Source organism: Cynocephalus volans, chromosome 10 (genome assembly GCF_027409185.1).
Source record: "Cynocephalus volans isolate mCynVol1 chromosome 10, mCynVol1.pri, whole genome shotgun sequence".
Lineage (NCBI taxonomy): Eukaryota > Metazoa > Chordata > Mammalia > Dermoptera > Cynocephalidae > Cynocephalus > Cynocephalus volans.
In genome coordinates this window covers 127,051,920-127,073,528 of record NC_084469.1, presented here as the reverse complement: position 1 = coordinate 127,073,528, position 21,609 = coordinate 127,051,920, and the positions used below count along the sequence as shown (strand labels likewise).

Genomic DNA, 21,609 nt, shown 5'->3' with positions numbered 1-21,609 from the left:
AAAATTGAGACTGGTGTGAGTTGTGCTCACTGAGGTGTGTTTTCCCTCGACTTGTTGGTGATTGTATCAGTCCATTTTCTGTCGCTGATAACAGAATACCTGAAACTGGGTAGTTTATAAAGAAATTAAATTTATCTCCTATAGTTTTGGAGGCTGGGAATTCCAAGGTCCAGAGAACACATCTGTTGAGGTCCTTCTTGGTGGGAACTCTACAGAATCCTGACACCAGGGTGTCACATGGCAGGAATGGCCAGAGCACTTTCATGTCTCTCCTTATAAAGCCACCAGTTCACATCCATGATAACCCATTGCTCCATGATTAAGCCATTCACAAGGGCACAGTCTTCATGATCGAATCACCTCCCAAAGGCCCCACCTTTCAAATACTGTAATCAGATTTCCCACCCTCTTAACACTGTTACAATGGGAATCAAGTTCCCAACATGTGAACTTTTGGGGGACACTTTCAACCTGTATAGTCTGTTTCTGTTGCTTAAACCAGGAATACCTGAAACTGGAGAATTTATAAAGAAACAATATTTATTGCATACAGTTTCATTGGCTGGGAAGTCCAAAGTCCAGGGAACACATCTGGTGAGGGCCTTGTCCTTGGCTTGTTCTACATAGTGATGCAGGGTCACACAGAACGGATGGCTGAGCAGAGAGAGAGAGAGTTTCTCATGCACTCGCCTTTTTAAAGCCATCAGAACTATGCCATGACCACCATTAAACCATCAATTGATTAATCCATTCACTTCTCAATTACCATAATAGTATTTCCCACCCTCTCAGCAACTATCACAGTGTGGAGTAAGTTTCAAAATGTTTAACTTTGGGGGGACACAATTCAATCCATGGCACAACTTATAGGGATCCTGCCTAAAGACCCTCCCTGATCTTCCGAAATTGTGCCTTCCCTAACTTGTCCTACTCCCCAAGCAGAGACTGAAAATGATTGATTGTCATCTTCCAACCTTTCCAATCCCCATGGAGTGTTTAGGGAACTTGTCAAGTTACTCTGAAGCTCATCTACAAGAAAAAATAAGCAAATCTAGCTCTTTTTAAAAGAGATTAAAATGCATTGTGAGCTAAGGTGATTCACAGTGTTTAAGAATATAACAATCAACAAGCTAAGGGAATCCACATCACTAGAGAAAAGACGGATGATTAAATAATGATGGCAACATATTTTTATCTCCATGCCTGCTACAATATAGTATAATAAATTCCAGCTGGATTAAAAATATAAATAATCAAAACAAAATAATATAGAAATAGAAGAAAATATATGCAATTCATAGAATAGATCACAAAGGAAAATAGATTTAACCAATAATAGGCAGAAATATATATATATTAAAATTTATAGAGGGGCTTTTATTTCAAGAGAAGAATGGTGCCCAGAATTTGAATATCTCTGCACAGCCTCCTACAAACCATGCACATCAGAAAAGGGGGCAAATAGAATCTCCTGTAGGCCCTGCCTATGGCATAATTAGGTGACAGAGACTACCCCAAACTTCAGTTTACCAGTAACTAGGAAATCAACACCAGAGGTCAGTAGCATGGGTGGGTATGCCTCACCAGAGCAGAAAGTCAATGGTAAAATTTCAAAAAAAAAAAAAAAAAAAGAAAGAAGAAAAAATGCCACCATCATCAGAGGTTACTATTGCACCAATTCCTTATTCTGAAAATTGGCCATGAAAATGAAAGAATTAAGCATTCTTTAACCTGTCATTTTAGGAAAAACTCTAATTCTTCCCCAGTTGATGAATGAAAGCTCTTCATTCTAGAAGAATGGCAGTTTAAAATTATAGAAAGAATGACAGAATTAGAAAATCACTATTTTGTTATTCCCAGTGAAATACAAATGGTCTCTGACCTATGATGGTTCAACTTACAATTTTTTGACTGTACAATAATATCCATACAATCATTCTTCTATCCACTTTCAGTACAGTGTAAATAAGTTACATGAGATATTCAACACTTTATAAAATAGGCTTTGTGTTGGATGACTTCGCCAAATTGTAGGCTAATGTAAGCGTTCTCAGCATGTTTCAGGTGGACTAGGCTATGCTATGATGTTCAGTGAGTTAGTGTATTAAATACATTTTCAACTTACAATATTTCTAATTTCTGAGGGATTATTCAGGATGTAACTGTATCATAAGTCCAGGAGCATCTGTAATTGATTAAGGATCATCAATGAATGCAAAAAGCAGTGGGTGAAAGTTTGTTAGGGAACAAGACACACCAGCCAGAACACAGGTGATTGGCTAACTGCAAAGGGAAGAGTGTACTTTACAACAGGCAGATCTGGCAGACACCGTCCTGGCCACATGAACACACTTTTGCATTTGTAACCATGAGTCAGCCTGACGTTATGTGTCCCGGGTTGTGATGGAGTATGGAGTACATGGCATCACCCTGAATTTAACCAAGCTTTTAAGCCTAATTTTCAGTTTACAGGAAATACAGGGAATAAAGGAATAAATTAAATGACACTGTGAGAACAGTCAGAAAAATTCAAGCTATGGGATATCCTATAAGAATACGATCTGGTCTCTCCACAAAAATCAATGTGACTGAAAGGGAGTGCAAGGGTCTAGATTAAAAGATTCTAAAGAAACAACAACAGAACACAACATAGGAACCTTGATTACATAATTATTTGGAGGAAAATGGATATAAAAGACATGCCTGGAATCAGAGACCTAAGGCTGTCTACCAAGATATGCATCCTACAGTCCTTTGCTCTACCAATGGAGCTATTGAAGAATTCATGATGGCGGTGGCTGCAGTAGTTGGCGCGGAGTAGCTGAGGTGGAAAAGGCGGCCACTGGGCCTTAGGCAGCCGGGAAACTTGTGGTCCTTCCTCTTGCTCTCTCTTAAGGGAGGACTGCTGCTGGTGGCCGGTCGTGGGGGCTGACCGCCACTTTGCCCTTGGCAAGAGAGGCTGCCTCATTTACAGGCAAAAGCTTTGAAGTATGGAGCAGGAAAAGAACTGTTTCTTAGCTGCAAAAGCGAGTCTCTAAACAGGGAACATGGCGCCAGGGCTGCCATGGATGCAGCCAGGATCACGGAGGCCGGGGCCGCGCTGAAGGCGGCCAGCTGCCCTATTCATGATTCAAGGTTACAGGCCAGCATAAAAGAAGATTCCTGGGAGTGCCTGAGCCGCGCCGCGGGACCGAGCGAGCAGCCCAAGGTGGCGGGAGCCAAGAATGGGGAAGGCGACAAACCAGAGGCAGAGAGGGAGCGCCTGACCTGGCACAGCCCTGTGGGTGACCCCCGAACCGGCCCTGCTCGGGGGGCTGACGCCCACCCAGCTTCCGCCTGCACCACCAGGCCACTCACTGCCCCCGGGGCTGCCTCCATTTTCTCAGGTGGTGGCAGCTCCGGCCGGGCTCAGCCAAGCCTGTCCTCCTCGCCTGGCTCGGCTCCTCACTGAGCCTTCCCACTTGCATGCCCTGGCATGGGGCTTCCCGGGGCCTGCGGGCCGGCCTCCCTCCCACTCCCTCCGTGGTTCTCTGGCAGGGCTGGTGGTGTGGGGCATCCCCGGCCAGCATCGGGAGGGCAAGGAAGTACGGGCAGGGCCGACTGTCACTCCACCGCACCCTGGGCTCCGGCCCCCGGTAAACTTCCTGTTACTGGAAGGCAGATATCATCTCTGTGGCCAACAGTTCAGAAAAACACCTAACCAATTTCTGGTTAGGAATAGTGTGGTTGGAGACTTCCCAAGTCCGCTTGAACCTGCCAGAGAGCTGACGGCGGGCGGGCACAGGTCTCGGTCCACGCCGGGGGGATACAAAAGTGAACCATGTGCTGCGGGCTCCTCCCCCGAGGAGCTCATGCTCTAGTATGGGAGATAAGACAAGTACACAAATAACTGCGATACCAGGAGGAAGGTGATAAGTCCCGAGAAAGATCTACACAGTGCTACAAAGGCACCCAGAGCGACTGGTCGTCTGTGCCTAGCAGAAACCTGGTAGACTTCCTGGGCGAGGTGGTGCCGAGCAGGGTCTTGAAGGCCCAGCTGATAGACGAGGCCCAGCAGAAGACACATCCCAGCCCAGCCCAGTGTGCACAGAGTGGGAAAACATCCGGCTAGGGAGGCAGAGACTCAACAGAAACCACACACCCTGTGGGGTCGCCACTGCACGATCCAACAGCCCAGGCCAGAGCGCACAGAACAGGGAGAAGACCTGCATGGGAAGTGAAAGCTCAGCAGAGATCACACACCCTGTGGTACATGATCCAGCAGCCCAGCAGAGTCCAAGCTGACCAGAAAGGTGGCTCCCCGGAGAGACTCAAGACCCGAGGCAACCACACACACAAGGCATTAGAGGCCAACTGAGCATTCACGGAGGTAGCCATACCAAATTGGCAACCACAGCAACATCTTAGTTAGTCAATAGTCTCAAACCGGTGGACTGTGAAACCCCCTGCCACAATGAATAAACATCAAAAAAAAGATACCAGAAATACAAAAAATCAAGAAACTACACCACCAAAAGTTAATAAATCTAAAACTCTACATCCTGTACAACAAGAAGCCCTTGAAATGACTGACAAGGAATTTCGAGTGATAATTCTAAGGAAACAATGAAATACAAGAAAACTCAGCTAGACATCATGATGAAATGAGGAAAAGTATACAGGACCTGAAAGAGGAAATGTACAAGGAAATCAATGTCCTGAAAAAAAAATGTAGCAGAACTTGCTGAACTGAAGAAGTTATTCAGCGAAATAAAAAACACAATGGAGAGTTTAACCAGCAGGCTTGTCGAAGTTGAAGAGAGAACCTCTGAACTTGAAGATGGGCTGTTTGAAATAACACACGCAGACAAAAAGAAAGAAAAAAGAATCAAAGACATTGAAGAAAATCTGAGAGAGATATCAGACAACCTTAAGTGCTCAAATATCCGAGTCATGGGTATTCCAGAAGGGGAGGAAAAAGGAGATTGCATTGAAAACATATTCAACAAAATAGTGGCAGAAAACTTCCCAGGTATAGGAAAAATCACAGATTTCAGATCCAGGAAGCTCAAAGATCTCCAAACGTATTCAACCCAAAAAGGCCTTCTCCAAGACATGTTATACTCAAATTGGCAAAACTCAGAGACAAAGAGACAATCTTAAAAGCTGCAAGAGAGAAGCATCAAATCACCTATAAGGGAGCCCCAATCAGGCTAACATCAGACTTTTCATCACAAACCCTAAAAGCTAGAAAGGAATGGGATGATATATTCAAAATACTAAAAGACAAAGATTGCCAGCCAAGAATACTCTACCCTGCAAGGCTATCCTTCCGAAATGAAGGGCAAATAGTATATTTCTCAGACAAACAAAAACTGCAGGAGTTCACTACCACACGACCACCCTTACAAGAAATCCTCAAGGGAGTACTGGGCTTGGTTCCTGAAAAATAACTACCACTGCCATAAAAACCCAAGAAAAATCAATACCCACTAGTATAATAAAAATGGCATTCATGAAGAGAAAACAAACAAACAAAAATGCTATCTACAACCTAAGGAACCAACAAACACAGAAACCAAACAGTAAATCAGAAAGCAAGGAACAAAAGACACCTAAGACAACCAAACAACCAATAAAATGCTAGGAATAAATCAACACCTTTCAATAACAACTCTTAATGTAAAAGGCTTAAATTCCCCAATCAAAAGACACAGACTGGCTGACTGGATCAAAAAGGAGGACCCAACTATATGCTGCCTACAAGAGACCCACCTCACCCATAAAGATTCACAGAGACTAAGAGTGAAAGGATGGAAAAAGATTTACCATGCAAACAGAAAAGAAAAATGAGCTGGAGTAGCTATTCTTATATCTGACAAAATAGACTTTAAACTAAAAACCATAAAAAGAGACAATGAGGGACACTACTTAATGATAAAAGGACTGATCCATCAAGAAGACATAACAATCATAAATATGTACGCACCCAATGTTGGAGCAGCCAGATTTATAAAACAAACTCTATTAGACCTGAAGAAGGAAATAGACACTAATACCATAATAGCAGGGGACCTGAACACCCCACTGTCAATATTAGACAGATCATCTAGGCAAAGAATCAGTAGAGAAACACAAGATCTAAACAAGACTCTAGACCAATTGGAATTGGCAGATATCTACAGAACATTCCATGCAACAACCTCAGAATATTCATTCTTCTCATCAGCACATGGATCATTCTCCAGGATAGATCACATATTAGGCCACAAATCAAGTCTCAATAAATTCAAAAAAATTGGAATTATCCCATGTATCTTCTCAGACCACAATGGATTAAAACTAGAAATTAATAACAAACGAAACTCTGGAAACTATACAAACACATGGAAATTAAACAGCATTCTACTTAATGACATATGGGTCCAAGAAGAAATCAAGCAGGAAATCAAAAAATTTATTGAAACTAATGAAAACAATGATACATCATACCAAAACCTGTGGGATACTGCAAAAGCAGTATTGAGGGGAAAATTTATTGCATTAAACGCTCACTTCAGAAGAATGGAAAGATGGCAAGTGAACAACCTAACACTTCACCTTAAAGAACTAGAAAAACAAGAACAATCCAAACCTAAAGTTAGCAGACGGAAAGAAATCATTAACATCAGAGCAGAACTGAATGAAATTGAAAACCAAAAAACAATTCAAAATATCAATGAATCAAAAAGTTGGTTTTTTGAAAAGATAAATAAAATTGACAAACCATTAGCATGGCTAACAAAAAAAAGAAGAGAGAAGACTCAAATAACAAAAATTAGAAATGAAAAAGGCGATATACCTGATTCATCTGAAATACAAGAAATCATTCGAGACTACTAGAAACAACTATACGCCAACAAATTTGAAAATCTGGAGGAAGTGGATAAATTTCTGGACACACACAAGCTCCCAAAACTGAACCATGAAGACCTAGAAAATTTGAACAGACCAATAACAATAAAGGAGATTGAAGCTGTTATCAGAAGGCTCCCAACAAAGAAAAGCCCAGGACCAGATGGATTCACAGCAGAATTTTACCAAACATTCAAAGAGGAATTGACACCGATTCTTTACAAACTATTCCAAAAGATTGAAACGGACGCAAATCTCCCAAACTCATTCTATGAAGCAAACATCATCCTGATACCAAAACCAGGTAAAGATATAACCAAAAAAGAAAACTACAGGCCGATATCCTTGATGAATATAGTTGCAAAAATCCTCACTAAAATACTAGCAAACAGAATACAGCAACACATACGAAAAATTATTCATCACGATCAAGTGGGATTCATCCCAGGGATGCAAGGTTGGTTCAACATACGCAAATCAATAAATGTGATACACCATATTAATAAACTCAAACACAAGGACCATATGATCATCTCTATAGATGCTGAAAAAGCATTTGATAAAGTTCAGCACTCATTCATGACAAAGACCCTCTATAAGTAAGGTATAGAGGGAAAGTATCTCAACATAATTAAAGCCATATATGCCAAACCCACTGCCAATATCATCCTGAATGGGGAAAAGCTGAAAGCTTTTCCTTTAAGAACAGGAACTAGACAAGGATGCCCACTCTCACCACTCCTATTCAACATAGTGTTGGAAGTACTAGCCAGAGCAATCAGAGAAGAGAAGGAAATAAAGGGCATCCAGATTGGAAAAGATGAAGTCAAACTTTCCCTGTTTGCAGATGACATGATCCTATATATCGAACAGCCTAAAACCTCTACAAAAAAACTGCTGGAATTGATAAATGATTTCAACACAGTAGCAGGATACAAAATCAACACACAAAAATCAGTAGCATTTCTTTTCTCCAATAGTGAACATGCAGAAAGAGAAATCAAGAAAGCCTGCCCATTTACAATAGCTACCAAAAAAAAAAAAATAATTAGGAATTGGGTAAACCAAGGAGATGAAAAATCTCTATAATGAGAACTACAAACCACTGCTGAGAGAAATTAGAGAGGATACAAGAAGATGGAAAGATATCCCATGCTCTTGGATTGGAAGGATCAACATAGTGAAAATGTCCATACTACCCAAAGTGATATACAAATTCAATGCAATCCCCATCAAAATTCCAAAGACATTTTTCTCAGAAATGGAAAGAACTATCGAGACATTTATATGGAATAATAAAAGACCACGCATAGCCAAAGGAATGCTGAGCAAAAAAAATAAAGCTGGAGGCATAACACTACCTGACTTTAAGCTATACTACAAAGCTATAATAACCAAAACAGTATGGTACTGGCATAAAAACGGACACACTGATCAATGGAATAGAATAGAGAATCCAGAAATCAACCCACACACTTACTGCCATCTGATCTTTGACAAAGGCACCAAGCCTATTCACTGGGGAAGGGACTGCCTCTTCAGCAAATGGTCCTGGGATAACTGGATATCCACATGCAGGAGAATGAAACTAGATCCATACCTCTCACCATATACTAAAATCAACTCAAAATGGATTAAGGATTTAAATATACACCCTGAAACAATAAAACTTCTTAAAGAAAACATAGGAGAAACACTTCAGGAAATAGGACTGGACTCAGACTTCATGAATATGACCCCAAAAGCACGGGCAACCAAAGGAAAAATAAACAAATGGGATTATATCAAACTAAAAAGCTTCTGCACAGCAAAAGAAACAATTAACAGAGTTAAAAGACAACTAACAGAGTGGGAGAAAATATTTGCAAACTATACATCTGACAAAGGATTAATATCCAGAATATATAAGGAACTCAAACAACTTGACAAGAAAAAAACAAGCAACCCAATTTAAAAATGGGCAAAAGAGCTAAGTAGGCATTTCTCTAAGGAAGCTATACAAATGGCCAACAGACATATGAAAAAATGCTCAACATCACTCAGTATCCGGGAAATGCAAATCAAAACTACACTGAGATACCATCTAACCCCAGTTAGGATGGCTAAAATCCAAAAGACCCTGAACGATAAATGCTGGCGAGGTTGCGGAGAAAAAGGAACTCTCATACATTGTTGGTGGGACTGCAAAATGGTGCAGCCTCTATGGAAAATGGTATGGAGGTTCCTCAAACAATTGCACATAGATATACCATACGACCCAGCTATCCCACTGTTGGGAATATTCCCCGAGGAATGGAAATCATCAAGTTGAAGGTATACCTGTTCCCCAATGTTCATCGCAGCACTCTTTACAATAGCCAAGAGTTGGAACCAGCCCAAATGTCCATCATCAGATGAGTGGATACGGAAAATGTGGTACATCTACACAATGGAATACTACTCAGCTATAAAAACGAATGAAATACTGCCATTTGCAACAACATGGATGGACCTTGAGAGAATTATATTAAGTGAAACAAGTCAGGCACAGAAAGAGAAATACCAAATGTTCTCACTTATTGGTGGGAGCTAAAAATTAATATATAAATTCACACACACACACACACCCCAAAAAAAGGGGGGGAGAAGATATAACAACCACAATTACTTGAAGTTGACACGACAAGCAAACAGAGGGGACATCGGTGGGGGAAGGGGGGGAGGGAGGAGGGAGGGAGGTCTTGGTGATGGGCAACAATAATCAGCCACAATGTATATCGACAAAATAAAATTTAAAAAAAAAAAAAAAAAAAAAAAGACATGCCTGGGACAAATAGGAAATTTTTAATATGTGCTGGAATGATATTATAGAACTGTTCATTTTCTTAGGTGTGATAATAGTATTGTGGTAGTGCAGGAGAACATCCTTGCTCTGAGGAGATGCAAGTATTTCAAGGCAAAAAGTCATCATGTCTACAACTTACTTTCAAATGGTTCATAAGAAAAAACAATAGATAAAGTAAATATGGCTAAATGTTAACAACTGTTAAAACTAGGTATTACTGTACTAGGCCTTCAACTTTGAAAGTTTTCTAAAACAGAAAGATGGAAATGATAAATAAAGGGAAAAATAAAAGAGAAAAAATTTTATCAGGAAACATGAAAATACTGCTAGAAAAATGGGAACTTCTTCTTAAACATGCCAGATTACCTCTACTCCTTTCCAAATCAGTAAGAATTTTTTTTTTAATATAGAAATCTTAAGAACAAAGAGAAGGGGAGAGGAGATAGTGGTGAATAGAACGTGCCACCATATTTCTAATCTAAAAAATTTAGAAAGTAAACAACAAGCATGCAGGGGTAACTGGTCTAGCAATGCCAAGAAAACTGGAAGCCCAGCTGGCTACGGTGGGGTACTGCCAGGAACTAAAACTCTACTTCCACATGCTCCCTGCCAGATTTGAGCTTTCTCCTTCTCGGGGAATGGGGTGCCAAGGGAAAGGCTGGTTCTGTTACCGCCACATGAGACTGGGCCCTGCTCCTCTCGAGGCTTCCTGACCCTGCAGTGCCATCACCCCAGACTGCAGATGTGTGCTAGGCATCTCTGTCTTCTATCTGTGTGTATGTGAGTATTTAAGACCTCATGCTCATTTTTAATTAAGGCTCAAGAGGAGCAGACCTCCTCACCTAAGGGGAGTAGACAGAAAATGAAAGAAAAACCAGAGCAAATCCATGAGACTCAGAAGGACAAGCGTCGCATGGCCGTCAACAGGAAGGGCCTCTCTGCAGAAACTGATGGAACCATTGCCCCCCTGTCAGACACAGACCAGAGCAACTTCAGTGGGCAGCAGTCCCAGGAGAAAATCATCAGGTGGGCCTCTAAGCCTGGGGAGGGGAATGCTAAGCCCCAGATTGAGGGTGTGGCTGTCACAGCACCAGATGGGGACAGGGCTGTCCTGCCTGTGGGGCCCTGTGGCCCACCATGCCTAACTCCAGCAAGATAGGACTTCTCCCAGGCAGCTATCCTGTCTTCTCTTGGCCAGAAGGAAGCACTCTCACTTTAAAAACCCATGTGGTCATTTGCAGGGCGAACCACTTCCGGTGGATCGTGCCAGCCAATGGTGAGGTAACGCTACAAGTGCACTTCTCTTCCAACGATCTTGGTAACTTTGACCAAACATTTAACTTTGAGGTCCTTGGAACTCGCCGCCAGTACCAGCTTTACTGCCGGGGTGTCTGCTCTTACCCGTACATTTGTCAAGACCCAAAGTAAGTGTATTTTATTTTAAAAGGAAAGGTTGATAGGTACATTTTAGTTTCCCCCCATGGTACTTTGAACAAGGTGGCTCTTAATAACAATGTGGAGCTGGGACAGCATCCCAGACCCTCTTCTTGTATCAGTCTTCAGTGTCTTGGACATTGACCAAGAGCCACGGGGATGATGTGATACCACGGGGCATTCCCAGGCTGAGATAAAGACATTGATAACAAGTGTGAAAAGGAAGGGAAAAAGTCTTCCTTTGGGCAAGTAAGTTTGTTTATTTAATTATTAAGCAAATTTAAACCAGTTTCATATTTACTATAGGGCTCTGTATCCTCTGATATGAATATATGTGTACATCTCCATGGGCAGACGTGTTTCTGAGCTGCTGAACACTGCACAGCTCGTGCACTACATAGAGGCACCTGGCTGAGCAAGCCAGCGGGGCAACTCCCCCTAGAGAAAGGACCTTTCATAGCTGGCCCACCAAGGGGAGCATTTTTGCAATTCTCACCAAAGGGCCACACTGGACCAAGGAACTGAGAAACTAATTAATTATGTACCCGAACTAGTTTTCCATAGGGATCCTCAGGAATTTTTCTAGCTAGATGCACTAAGACAGAACATCCGAGTCAGCTCTGTCATCAGCCCTCATTAGGGAAGCCACCACTGGGAATCTTTTTTCTCAGGGTCAAACCGTACTATCTCCTCTGAGAGCGGAGGGCTGGGATAAAGGTTCAACAGAGATCCTCTAATTGAGGCACTCTGTCTCCAGACACCTAGACCTTTTGCTGAACAGGGAGTGTTGGGTTTATGTGAACATCACATGGCAGCATTGAGCTCCCACTCAGGCAGCCTCTCCCCATCACTTCCTCCCCTGTGTTCAGAGTGGTCTTCCCTCAGCAGAAGATGGACATGAAGATAAATGAGGTCATCTTTAAGAAGTATATTACGAAGATGGAGAGGTTTTACTTCGGGCCACTGCTTTGTGGAAAATCAAGAGATAAGTAAGAGTTCTGTTATTTCAAAGCATATTACAGACTCCTGGATTGGGCTCATAAATAGCACGAGTGTGGGTGCCATATAGATGTAGCTTTTGCTAATGCTGCCTCAGTTAGCCCTGGACCACAAGTCAGGGAAACTGTGTCCTTGTGTTCCAAGTTCTACTAGCACCAAATAAATGGGGTTGTCATTCTCCCAAATGGGAAAGCCTGGGAAAGGTCCAGGTTTCAGAAAGGTAGGATCAAGAGTTCACTTTGGAATATGTTAAGTTTGAGATGCTTGGGAGTCTTCTCTAGTAGCCACATAAAGCAGGGAATAGTCTACACGATTTGGGTTCCCAAAGGAGGGGTCTGTCTTCAAGACAGCAAAAGCCATGGGAGTGAATGAGATTGTCTAAGAGGAGAGTGTACAGTGAGAAGAGAAGACCCAAGGAGGGAGCCCTGAAGATCTACCACACACAAGAGGAGGAGCCAGCAAAGGGGATGAGAAACAGGGCCAGAGCTATGGGAACCAGGAAAGGTGCTGCCGTGGGGCACTGGGAAGAGGGCACGGTGGCTGCAGGGAGGGCAGAAAGATGAGGACACAGTCATCCACAGGGTTCAACGACGTGGAGGTCGCTAGGGGCCTTAGCCAGAGTCCTGGGGGATGTCCTGGGGGTGACGCCCAAGCAAGGTGAGTCGAGGAGTCAGTGGGAGGCGAGAGAATGGAGACAGGTGTGAAGACAACTCTCTGGAAAAGCTTGGCTGTGAAGGGAGGGGAGGGAGACGGAGTGCAGGGAAGGCCATTTGCAGGCTGCTGTTTTATGATGTCCTATACCAAGGGGACGGAGGGAGTCGGAGTTTCAGGAGAAAGTGGGGACCGTGAGTGGCACAGCTACCTGACACAACACAATGGGATGTGGGGACGCTGGCCTTTGCCAGGACGAGGCACCATCATCTCATACGACAGGGGTGAAAGGTGAGATGGCTTCAGGTAAAGGTAGGTTTACAGATTTGGTCGGAATGGTGAGGAGATTCCAATGCAACTATGTTTATTTTCTCCATGACAAACGATGTGAGCGCATCCCCTGAGGGTGAGGGACGTGGAGGAAGTTAAACATGCCGAGGAAATGGCAAAGGTATGAAAAACAGTTTTGTAGAAAGCAGGAGAAGGGGCATATTAGAAAAACAGATTATCAGGCAGAATCGGGGCCCAGGTGAGGCTGATGATCCTAAATTTTTAGTGATACTAGTTTTTTCAGTTATATACTAATTTCTTACTGCATAGGCAGGAAGGGAGACTACAACTGGAACCAAGGTCTCCATCGTGTCTTCACTCAATCTAGCATTTTCTGTGATAAGCACAGAGGATTTATTTCTGTGCTTCCTTGGTGGAGCGAATGGACCATCTTTGTTCCCCAGTCTCTTCTCACCTTCAGTTCATTTCCTGGGATGCTGGATTAGAACATGAATGTGAGGAAGGTTTGCTGATGGTGGAGCGGACCTTTAAGGCTCAGTAGAAGGGCTTAGGAGGGAGAAGAAGTGGGGGTCGGCTGGATGTACATGATCTAGAAAGCAGTCCAGGGGTGGGGCCCAGGGAAATCATGGCCATTTAGGGAGGCAGCTGCTCGGGGAAGCACTGGAATTAACCAGGATCTGGGAGCAGACAGCACTGATCCTGGAGGAGGGCATTACAGTGTCTCAAAACAAGGCCTAGAACAGCTGGGTATTCTTCATTTATTCTTTTAAACCTTGCTGAGCCTCAATGTTCTCATCTGCAAAATGGGAAAATGACAGCACCCACCTCACAGATTTGTGAGTACTGAACGAACAGGGTAACACACACGAAACCTTTAGCAAAGCACTGGAAGGTGATGATGACTGGTTAGACGTGAAGACCACCACTGCTTTGGCAGTTAGCTATTCACACAGAGTTCTCTGCCTCTCTGACTATGGTTTGCTCTCTGTCATTCTCTCTCCTTCCATCCACCATCCTAGCCTGTCTAGAAAGCTTTTGCCTGTTTCTGCTTTCCTGGCCTAGGCGATGACTTCTGGTGATGTGCATCTTTATTCCTTGTGCCTTCTCCTGGGGTTCCTTTTCTATTCAGTTACCATTAACTGAGCATCTTCCAAAGCCCACAGTGTTCAACTCTGCGGATCTCTCCCAAAGGTTCTAAGGAACAGAATCAACCTCATAGCAGTGAAGAAGGCTGTATTAGTCTCTCTATTGCTTATAACAAAATACATGAAACTAAAATTCATTTCTTACAGTTCAGAGGCTAAGTCCACAGTCCAGGGGGGTCATCTGGTAGGGTCTTGTTCACAGGGTGTCACTCATGGTGGATGGCTGAGCAAGAGAGAGCTAACCTGCTCACTCACTCTCCTTAGAAAGCCATCAGAACCATGCCCATGACCACTTATTGAGCCATCAATGGATTGATTAATCCATTCACAAGGGTACACTCCTCAAAATCTAATAACCTCCTAAAGGCATTACCTTTCAATTACCATCATAGGGTTTCCCACCCTCTTAGCACTGTTACAGCGGGGATTAAGTTTCCAATACATGAACACTTTGGGGAACACATTTAACTCATAGCAAAGGTCGAATGAAACCATGCCAAAACAGTAACATTCTTTTTTTTTGACCGGTAAGGGGATCGCAACCCTCAGCACAGTGTGGTCTGCACCACGCTCAACCAGTGAGCGCACCGGCCATCCCTATATAGAATCCGAACCTGTGGCCTCAGTGCTCCCAGTGCTGCACTCTCCCGAGTGAGCCACGGGGCCGGCCCGAAAACAGTAACATTCTGTGAGGGTAGGGAAGAAGGAGATGAATAAGGTCATCTCTAAAACAGATGTGAAGTAACAAGTTACTCAAATGATAATCTCTCCTAGGGGTATAAGCACATGGAAGGATAGCTCTGCGTATTTCTCAGAATTCTTTGTGGTAATAATAACTACCATTCATTGGGCATTTGATATCTGCAGCTGTCCTAAGAGTTTCAGGTACATGGTCGCACTTAATACTCAAAAATCCTAAGAGGTATTATCATCCCTTGTTAGGGATAAGGAGACTAAGACTTAGAGGGTTCATCTTGCAGTGTAGTACTCTCAGAGGCAAGTCTGCACAATTGCGAGTCTCATGTTCTTAGCCACCACACCACTGCCTCAGTGGAACCACACTGTCCTTTTGAATTGCTTTGCACTGCACAGTCTCCTTTTCCACCTGAATTCTCATTCAGTCATCACAATCACATCCCCATGCTTGTTCATTTTCAGGTACAAGTCATCCCTGTTTCCAGGCAACATGGAGACACTGACGATCCTGAACAATTCCCCGCTGGTGGTGGAGGCATTCTTCTGTTTTCAGAATGATTTCAAAGCAGCCACCTACTTCCTGGAGCCCACCAACATGATTCTGAAACCCAATGAGAAGCAGGTATACTCACATGGAAACAAGTCACCAGGGCAAGGCTTTCTTGGCAAATTTGAGGCCTTGGCATCCTTAGGGTAAATGTACTTTCTTTTGACTCTTCCATCAGATGCTAAACGTATGGGCCTACCCTACTGCAGTTGGTGTCTTTGAAGACAGCATTGTCTGCTGCATCAAGGAGAACCCAGAGCCAGCCGTCTTCAAATTAAGCTGCCAGGGGATCCGCCCAGAACTAGAGCTGGACCCTAAGCAATTACATTTTGACCGGCTCCTGCTGCACAGGTCAGAGCTGTAGATGGATGATGCCAGCACTGGAATGGAATTTAAAGAACATTTAGTTCTAGGTGGCCAGCTCATCCTGATTTATTCTGAACTTTCTTGGGTTTAGTATGGGAAGTTCTGCATCCTGGTCCTGTGCAAACCAGGATGATTGGTAACCCTATTTAGTTAACAGGTTGTTAACTTGGGTTCAGTGTGTAGGCTTCAGTAGGATTGTGGACCCCACCCTAAGATCAACTGCCAAAGTATGTGCATATTTGCACTTTTCTCTAGCTTTCTTCAGATTCTCAAAGTGGTTCATTACCCTAAAGGTTTAGAGTCTTTGCTCTAGAAATTAAGAGTACAGAGAACATTTGACCAAAACTAGAACTTACATATTCATTCATTGGAACTATCCTAAGTAGAAACTGTTTATTTCTGGGGCTACTAGAAGAGAATATTGCTGTGATATGTATCCTGCATTCCTTGATCATCACCACCAGACTCCATTCCCTGATAAATACTGATAAGTGAACTAAGTAATAATTGAAGTAACCAGAAGTGCTTTTTCTGACCTCCGTAGAAAGGTCCATATTAGAGATAACTATGTCTGTCAAGCAGGTGTTCTGAGTTATAGCCCCAAGTCTTGCCACTACATCTGTGACTTTGGGGCTATTAATAAATTTCTCTAAGCTTCAATTTCCTCATAGGTCACCTGTTTCACATTTAAAAGTGAAACTCGTTCTACCAAAGTAACAAATTATTGTCAGGTAATTGCAGCTGACTACCTCCGTTTCTGCATATTTAAAAGTATGATTCTGGGCCGGCCCCTCGGCTCACTCGGGAGAGTGCGGCGCTGGTAGCGCCGAGGCCACGGGTTCGGATCCTATATAGGGATGGCCAGTGTGCTCACTGGCTGAGCGTGGTACAGACAACACCATGCCAAGGATTGCGATCCCCTTACCGGTCAAAAAAAAAGTACGATTCTTAGGTCATATTCAGAAACCAAATGACAATCATAGTGATACTAGCTCTGAGTTAATGGAGAAGAGTTGTCTGCCAGCCACCTGGCCAGCCTGGTTTACTGTCTTGTCTGGAAATCCACTGTTAATGATTCTAGCTTTTCAAATTGCAGAACCCCTTTTTAAAGGCATGTTGCCTGTTTAAAGCTTAAAAGTTTACATTTGGCAGGAGTGCTTGGCTGCTAACTGAGAGCAAAGCTTTAAGAGAAAGGCAAGCAGATAGGACAGATGGACAGGTTAGGACATCTGCTTCAAGCTAGGAGGCAGGAAAGAGAAAGTTACTTTTTCTGCATAAGATCAGAGATACCTGGCTTTGATTCAACCCTATTCTGTGGGTATTTACTGTGTACCTGCTAGGTCACACAAGGTTGAGGGGACCATTCCAGCCCCTGAGAAGTTTGCAGTCTGGTGAGGAAAACAAGCAAGCAGACAACTAAAAACCATCAATTACATAATGCAATCCAAACCTTCTTAGGCAAATTAATGTTGAGTAATCACATTGTTGAAAAATTCACTCCAAGTTGACGAAAATTTTGTAATTAGCAGACACAAGGACATTAAATCATCTATTTTAAATATGCTTAAGCCCATAATAAAACATATGGTCAAGATAAATGAATAGACTGAGAATCTCATAAGAAAAATGGAAACTATAAAAAAAAACACTAAGTGAATATTTTAGAATTGAAAAGTACAATACCTGAAAGAAAAAGTTAACAGAATAAACTAATCAGCTGATTGGAGGCAACAAAAGAAAGGATCAATGAGCTTGAAGATACATTTAATATAAATTTCTCAATCTTAAGAACAGAGAGAAAAATATTGGAAAAATGAGTAGGACCCCTGTAAATAGTGGAACATCAAGTAGCCTAACAAAGTTGTAATTGGAGTACCAGAAGGACAAGAGAGAGAGAATGGGGCAGAAAAAGTATTTGAAGAGTGAATGAAACTTTCCCAAATTGGGTGAAACCACATAAACTTACAGTTCCAAGAAGCTTAGAAATCCTTAAGCTTATTCAATACAGTTATAGCCCAAGTCTTGCGCCTAAATCTGTGAGCTTAAGGCCATCTATTAACCTCTTTAAGCTTCCGTTTCATTATAGGTCACTTGTGGTTAATAATATCAACTCCATCTATTTTACATGATATGTTAATAACCAAGAAAGAAAACCACACCAAGGTAAAGCATAGTTCAACTCCTTAAAACTAGAGATAAAGAGAAAATCTTGAAAGCAGCTTGGGGAAAATGAGATACATTATGACTGACTTCAGTAACAGAGGAAGCTGAAAGATTACAGAATGACGTTTTTAATGTGCTGAAAGAAAATATTAACCCAATGTTCAAGGTGATGGATATGCTAAACATCCTGATATGATCATTACACACAGTATATTTGTACCCAAATATAATATTTTACTCCATAAATGTGTACAATTATCATGGGTCAATTAAGAAAAAAGAAAAAGAAAAAAATTTCATAGACAGAAGTAGATTCAAAGTTACCAGGAACAGTGGGGAAGGAATAATGTGAAGTTACTCTTTGATGGGTACAGAGTTTACATTTGGGATGATGAAGAAATTTTGCAAATGGATGAGGGGTGGTTGCACACCCAGCATCGTGAATGTAATTAATTTCACACAGTTGTATGTTTAAAATTGTTTAAAATGGAAATTCCGTGTTGTGTATGTTTTACCACAACGAAAAAAAAAAGAAAATGTGATCAACCCAAAATTCTATATCAACAAAAACATCCCTCAAAAATAAAGGGAAAATACATTTTCACATAAACAAAACTGAGATGATTTGTTGCCAGCATTACCCATATTACAGGAAATTCTAAAGGAAGTCTTTAAGCTGAAAGAAAATGACACCAGATGGAAATTCATAGCTACCGGAAGTAATAAAGAGCATTGAAAATGTTAATATGTGGCTAAATATAAAACAACTAAAAGAAAATTTAGTGTTTAAAACAAAAGTATTTTGGTGATGGGGAGCATTAATCAGCTACAATGTATATCGACAAAATAAAATTTTAAAAAAAAAATAAATAAATAAAAATAAATAAATAAAACAAAAGTATTACTGTATTGTAGAATTTATAAGGTATGTAGATAAACGCACACACATACACACACACACACAGGTACTTCAGAAAGTTCGTGGAAAATGGAATTGAAAGATAAAATGAATCTTTCCATTAATTTTTTTTTTCCATTAAACATTTCATTATTTTAATTTTTTTCATCATACATCTTTATGGGGTACAGTTTGTTGTTTCAATATAGGCATATGTTGCTAAACATTTCTGTGCATAAATCTTAATCCACATCTCTGGTGACTTCCATGGAATAGACTCCTAGAAGTGGAATTATTGGGCCAATAGCCATAAATATGTTTTTGGTTCTTGACACAAATAGCCAAACTGCTTTCCAGAAAGATAACCAAGTAACAGTACCACTGGAGGTCTGTAAGAGAGTCCATCCTACAGTACTCTCACCAGCACTTCCAGTTGTCACTTTTTTTTTAAACTTCTCAATATACATTGTAGTTGATTTTCATGACCCTTTACCCGTTCCTCTTCCCCCCTCCCCTCCCCCCTCTACATCATATCTGTTCACTTGTCTTAAAAAGTTCAAGGAATCATTGTGATTGTTGTGTCTTCTTCCCCCCTCTTTATTTGTGTATTTATTTATTTATTTATTTTTAGCTCCTACAAATAAGTGAGAACATGTGGTATTTCTCTTTCTGTGCCTGACTCATTTCACTTAAAATAATTTTCTCTAAGTCCATCCATGTCGTTGTGAATGGTAGTATTTCACTCTTTTTTATAGCAGAGTAGTATTCCATTGTGTAGATGTACCACAGTGTCCTTGTCCACTCATCTGATGATGAACATTTGGGCTGGTTCCAACTCTTAGCTATTGTAAATAGTGCTGCAATAAACATTGGAGTACAGGTATCCCTTGGGCATGATGATTTCCATTCCTCTGGGTATATTCCCAGCAGTGGAATAGCTGGGTCATATAGTAGATCTATCTGTAATTGTTCGAGGAATCTCCATACCATTTTCCATAAAGGCTGCACCATTTTGCAGTCCCACCAACAGTGTATGAGAGTTCCTTTTTCACTGCAACCTCTCCAGCACTTATCATTCTCAGTCTTTTGGATGTTAGCTATCCTAACTGGAGTGAGATGGTATCTCAGAGTGGTCTTGATTTGCATTTCCTGAGTACTGAGTGATGTTGAGCATTTTTTCATGTGTCTGTTGGCCATTCATATATCTTCCTTTGAGAAATGCCTATGCAGCTCCTTTGCCCATTTTTTAATTGTGTTATTTGTTTTTTTTGCTGTAAAGTTGTTTGAGTTCCTTGTATATTCTGGATATTAATCCTTTGTCAGATGTATATTTTGCAAATATTTTCTCCCACTCTGTTGATTGTCTTTTCACCCTGTTGATTGTTTCTTTTGCTGTGCAGAAGCTTTTTACTTTGATATAATCCCATTTGTTTATTTTTCCTTTAGTTGCCTGTGCTTTGGGGGTCCTATTCATGAAGTACCTACTCCTACTTCCTGGAGTGTTTCCCCTATGTTTTCTTTAAGGAGTTTTATTGCTTCAGGGTGTACATTTAATTCTTTAATCCATTTTGAGTTGATTTTGGTATATGGTGAGAGGTACGGGTCTAATTTCATTCTTCTACATATGAATATCCAGTTTTCCCAGCACTATTTGCTTAAGAGGCAGTCTCTTCCCAGTGTGTAGATTTGCTGCCTTTGTCAAAGATCAGATGGCTATAGATGTATGGGTTGATTTCTGGGTTCTTTATTCTATTTCATTGATCCATGTGTCTGTTTTTATGCCAGTACCATGCTGTTTTGGTTATTATGGCTTTGTAATATAGTTTAAAGTCAGGTAGTGTTATGCCTCCAGCTTTATTTTTTTTGCTCAGGATTGCTTTGACTATGCATGGTCTTTTGTTATTCCATATAAATGTCTGGATTGTTTTTTCCATTTCTGAGAAAAATGTCATTGGAATTTTGATGGGGATTGCATTGAATCTGTAGATCACTTTGGGTAATATGGACATTTTCACAATGTTAATTCTTCCAATTCAAGAGCATGGGATATCTTTCCATCTTTTTGTGTCCTCTTTAATTTCTCTCAACAGTGGTTTGTAGTTCTCTTCATAGAGATTTTTCACATCCCTGGTTAACTTTATTCCTAAGTATTTTATTTTTTTGGTGGCTATTGTAAATGGGCAGGCTTTCTTGATTTCTTTTTCTGCATGTTCACTGTTGGAGTATAGAAATGCTATTGATTTTTGTGTGTTGATTTTGTATCCTTCAACTTTGCTGAAATCATTTATCAACTCTAGGAGTTTTTTTGTAGCAGCTTTAGGCTGTTCAATATATAAGATCATATCATCTGCAAACAGGGAAAGTTTGACTTCATCTTTTCTAATCTGGAAGCCCTTTATTTCCTTCTCTTCTCTGATTGCTTTAGGTAGTACTTGCAACACTATGTTGAATAGGAGTGGTGAGAGTGGGCATCCTTGTCTAGTTCCTGTTCTTAAGGGAAAAGATTTCAGCTTTTCACCATTCAAAATGATATTGGCAGTAGGCTTATCATATATATCTTTAATTGTGTTGAGATTCTTTCCAACTATACCTAACTTGTAGAGAGTCTTTATCATGAACAGATGCTGAATTTTGTCAGATGCTTTTTTAGTGTCTATAGAGATGATCATATGGTTTTTGTCTTTGCTTTTATTGATATGGTGTATCACATTTATTAATTTGC

At 41.3% G+C, this 21,609-nt stretch overlaps 1 protein-coding gene across 1 annotated transcript in view; it reads left to right on the top strand.

Annotated features, from left to right (window-relative positions):
* Positions 1 to 21,609, top strand: part of HYDIN (HYDIN axonemal central pair apparatus protein) — a 364,550-nt gene that overhangs the window by 270,075 nt on the left and 72,866 nt on the right. Inside the window, exons 47-51 of the mRNA XM_063112309.1 lie at positions 10,515 to 10,723; positions 10,939 to 11,121; positions 12,001 to 12,120; positions 15,376 to 15,535; positions 15,639 to 15,811. Of these exons, the coding sequence (XP_062968379.1) occupies positions 10,515 to 10,723; positions 10,939 to 11,121; positions 12,001 to 12,120; positions 15,376 to 15,535; positions 15,639 to 15,811 (845 nt within the window). The remainder of the gene's footprint in view (positions 1 to 10,514; positions 10,724 to 10,938; positions 11,122 to 12,000; positions 12,121 to 15,375; positions 15,536 to 15,638; positions 15,812 to 21,609) is intronic.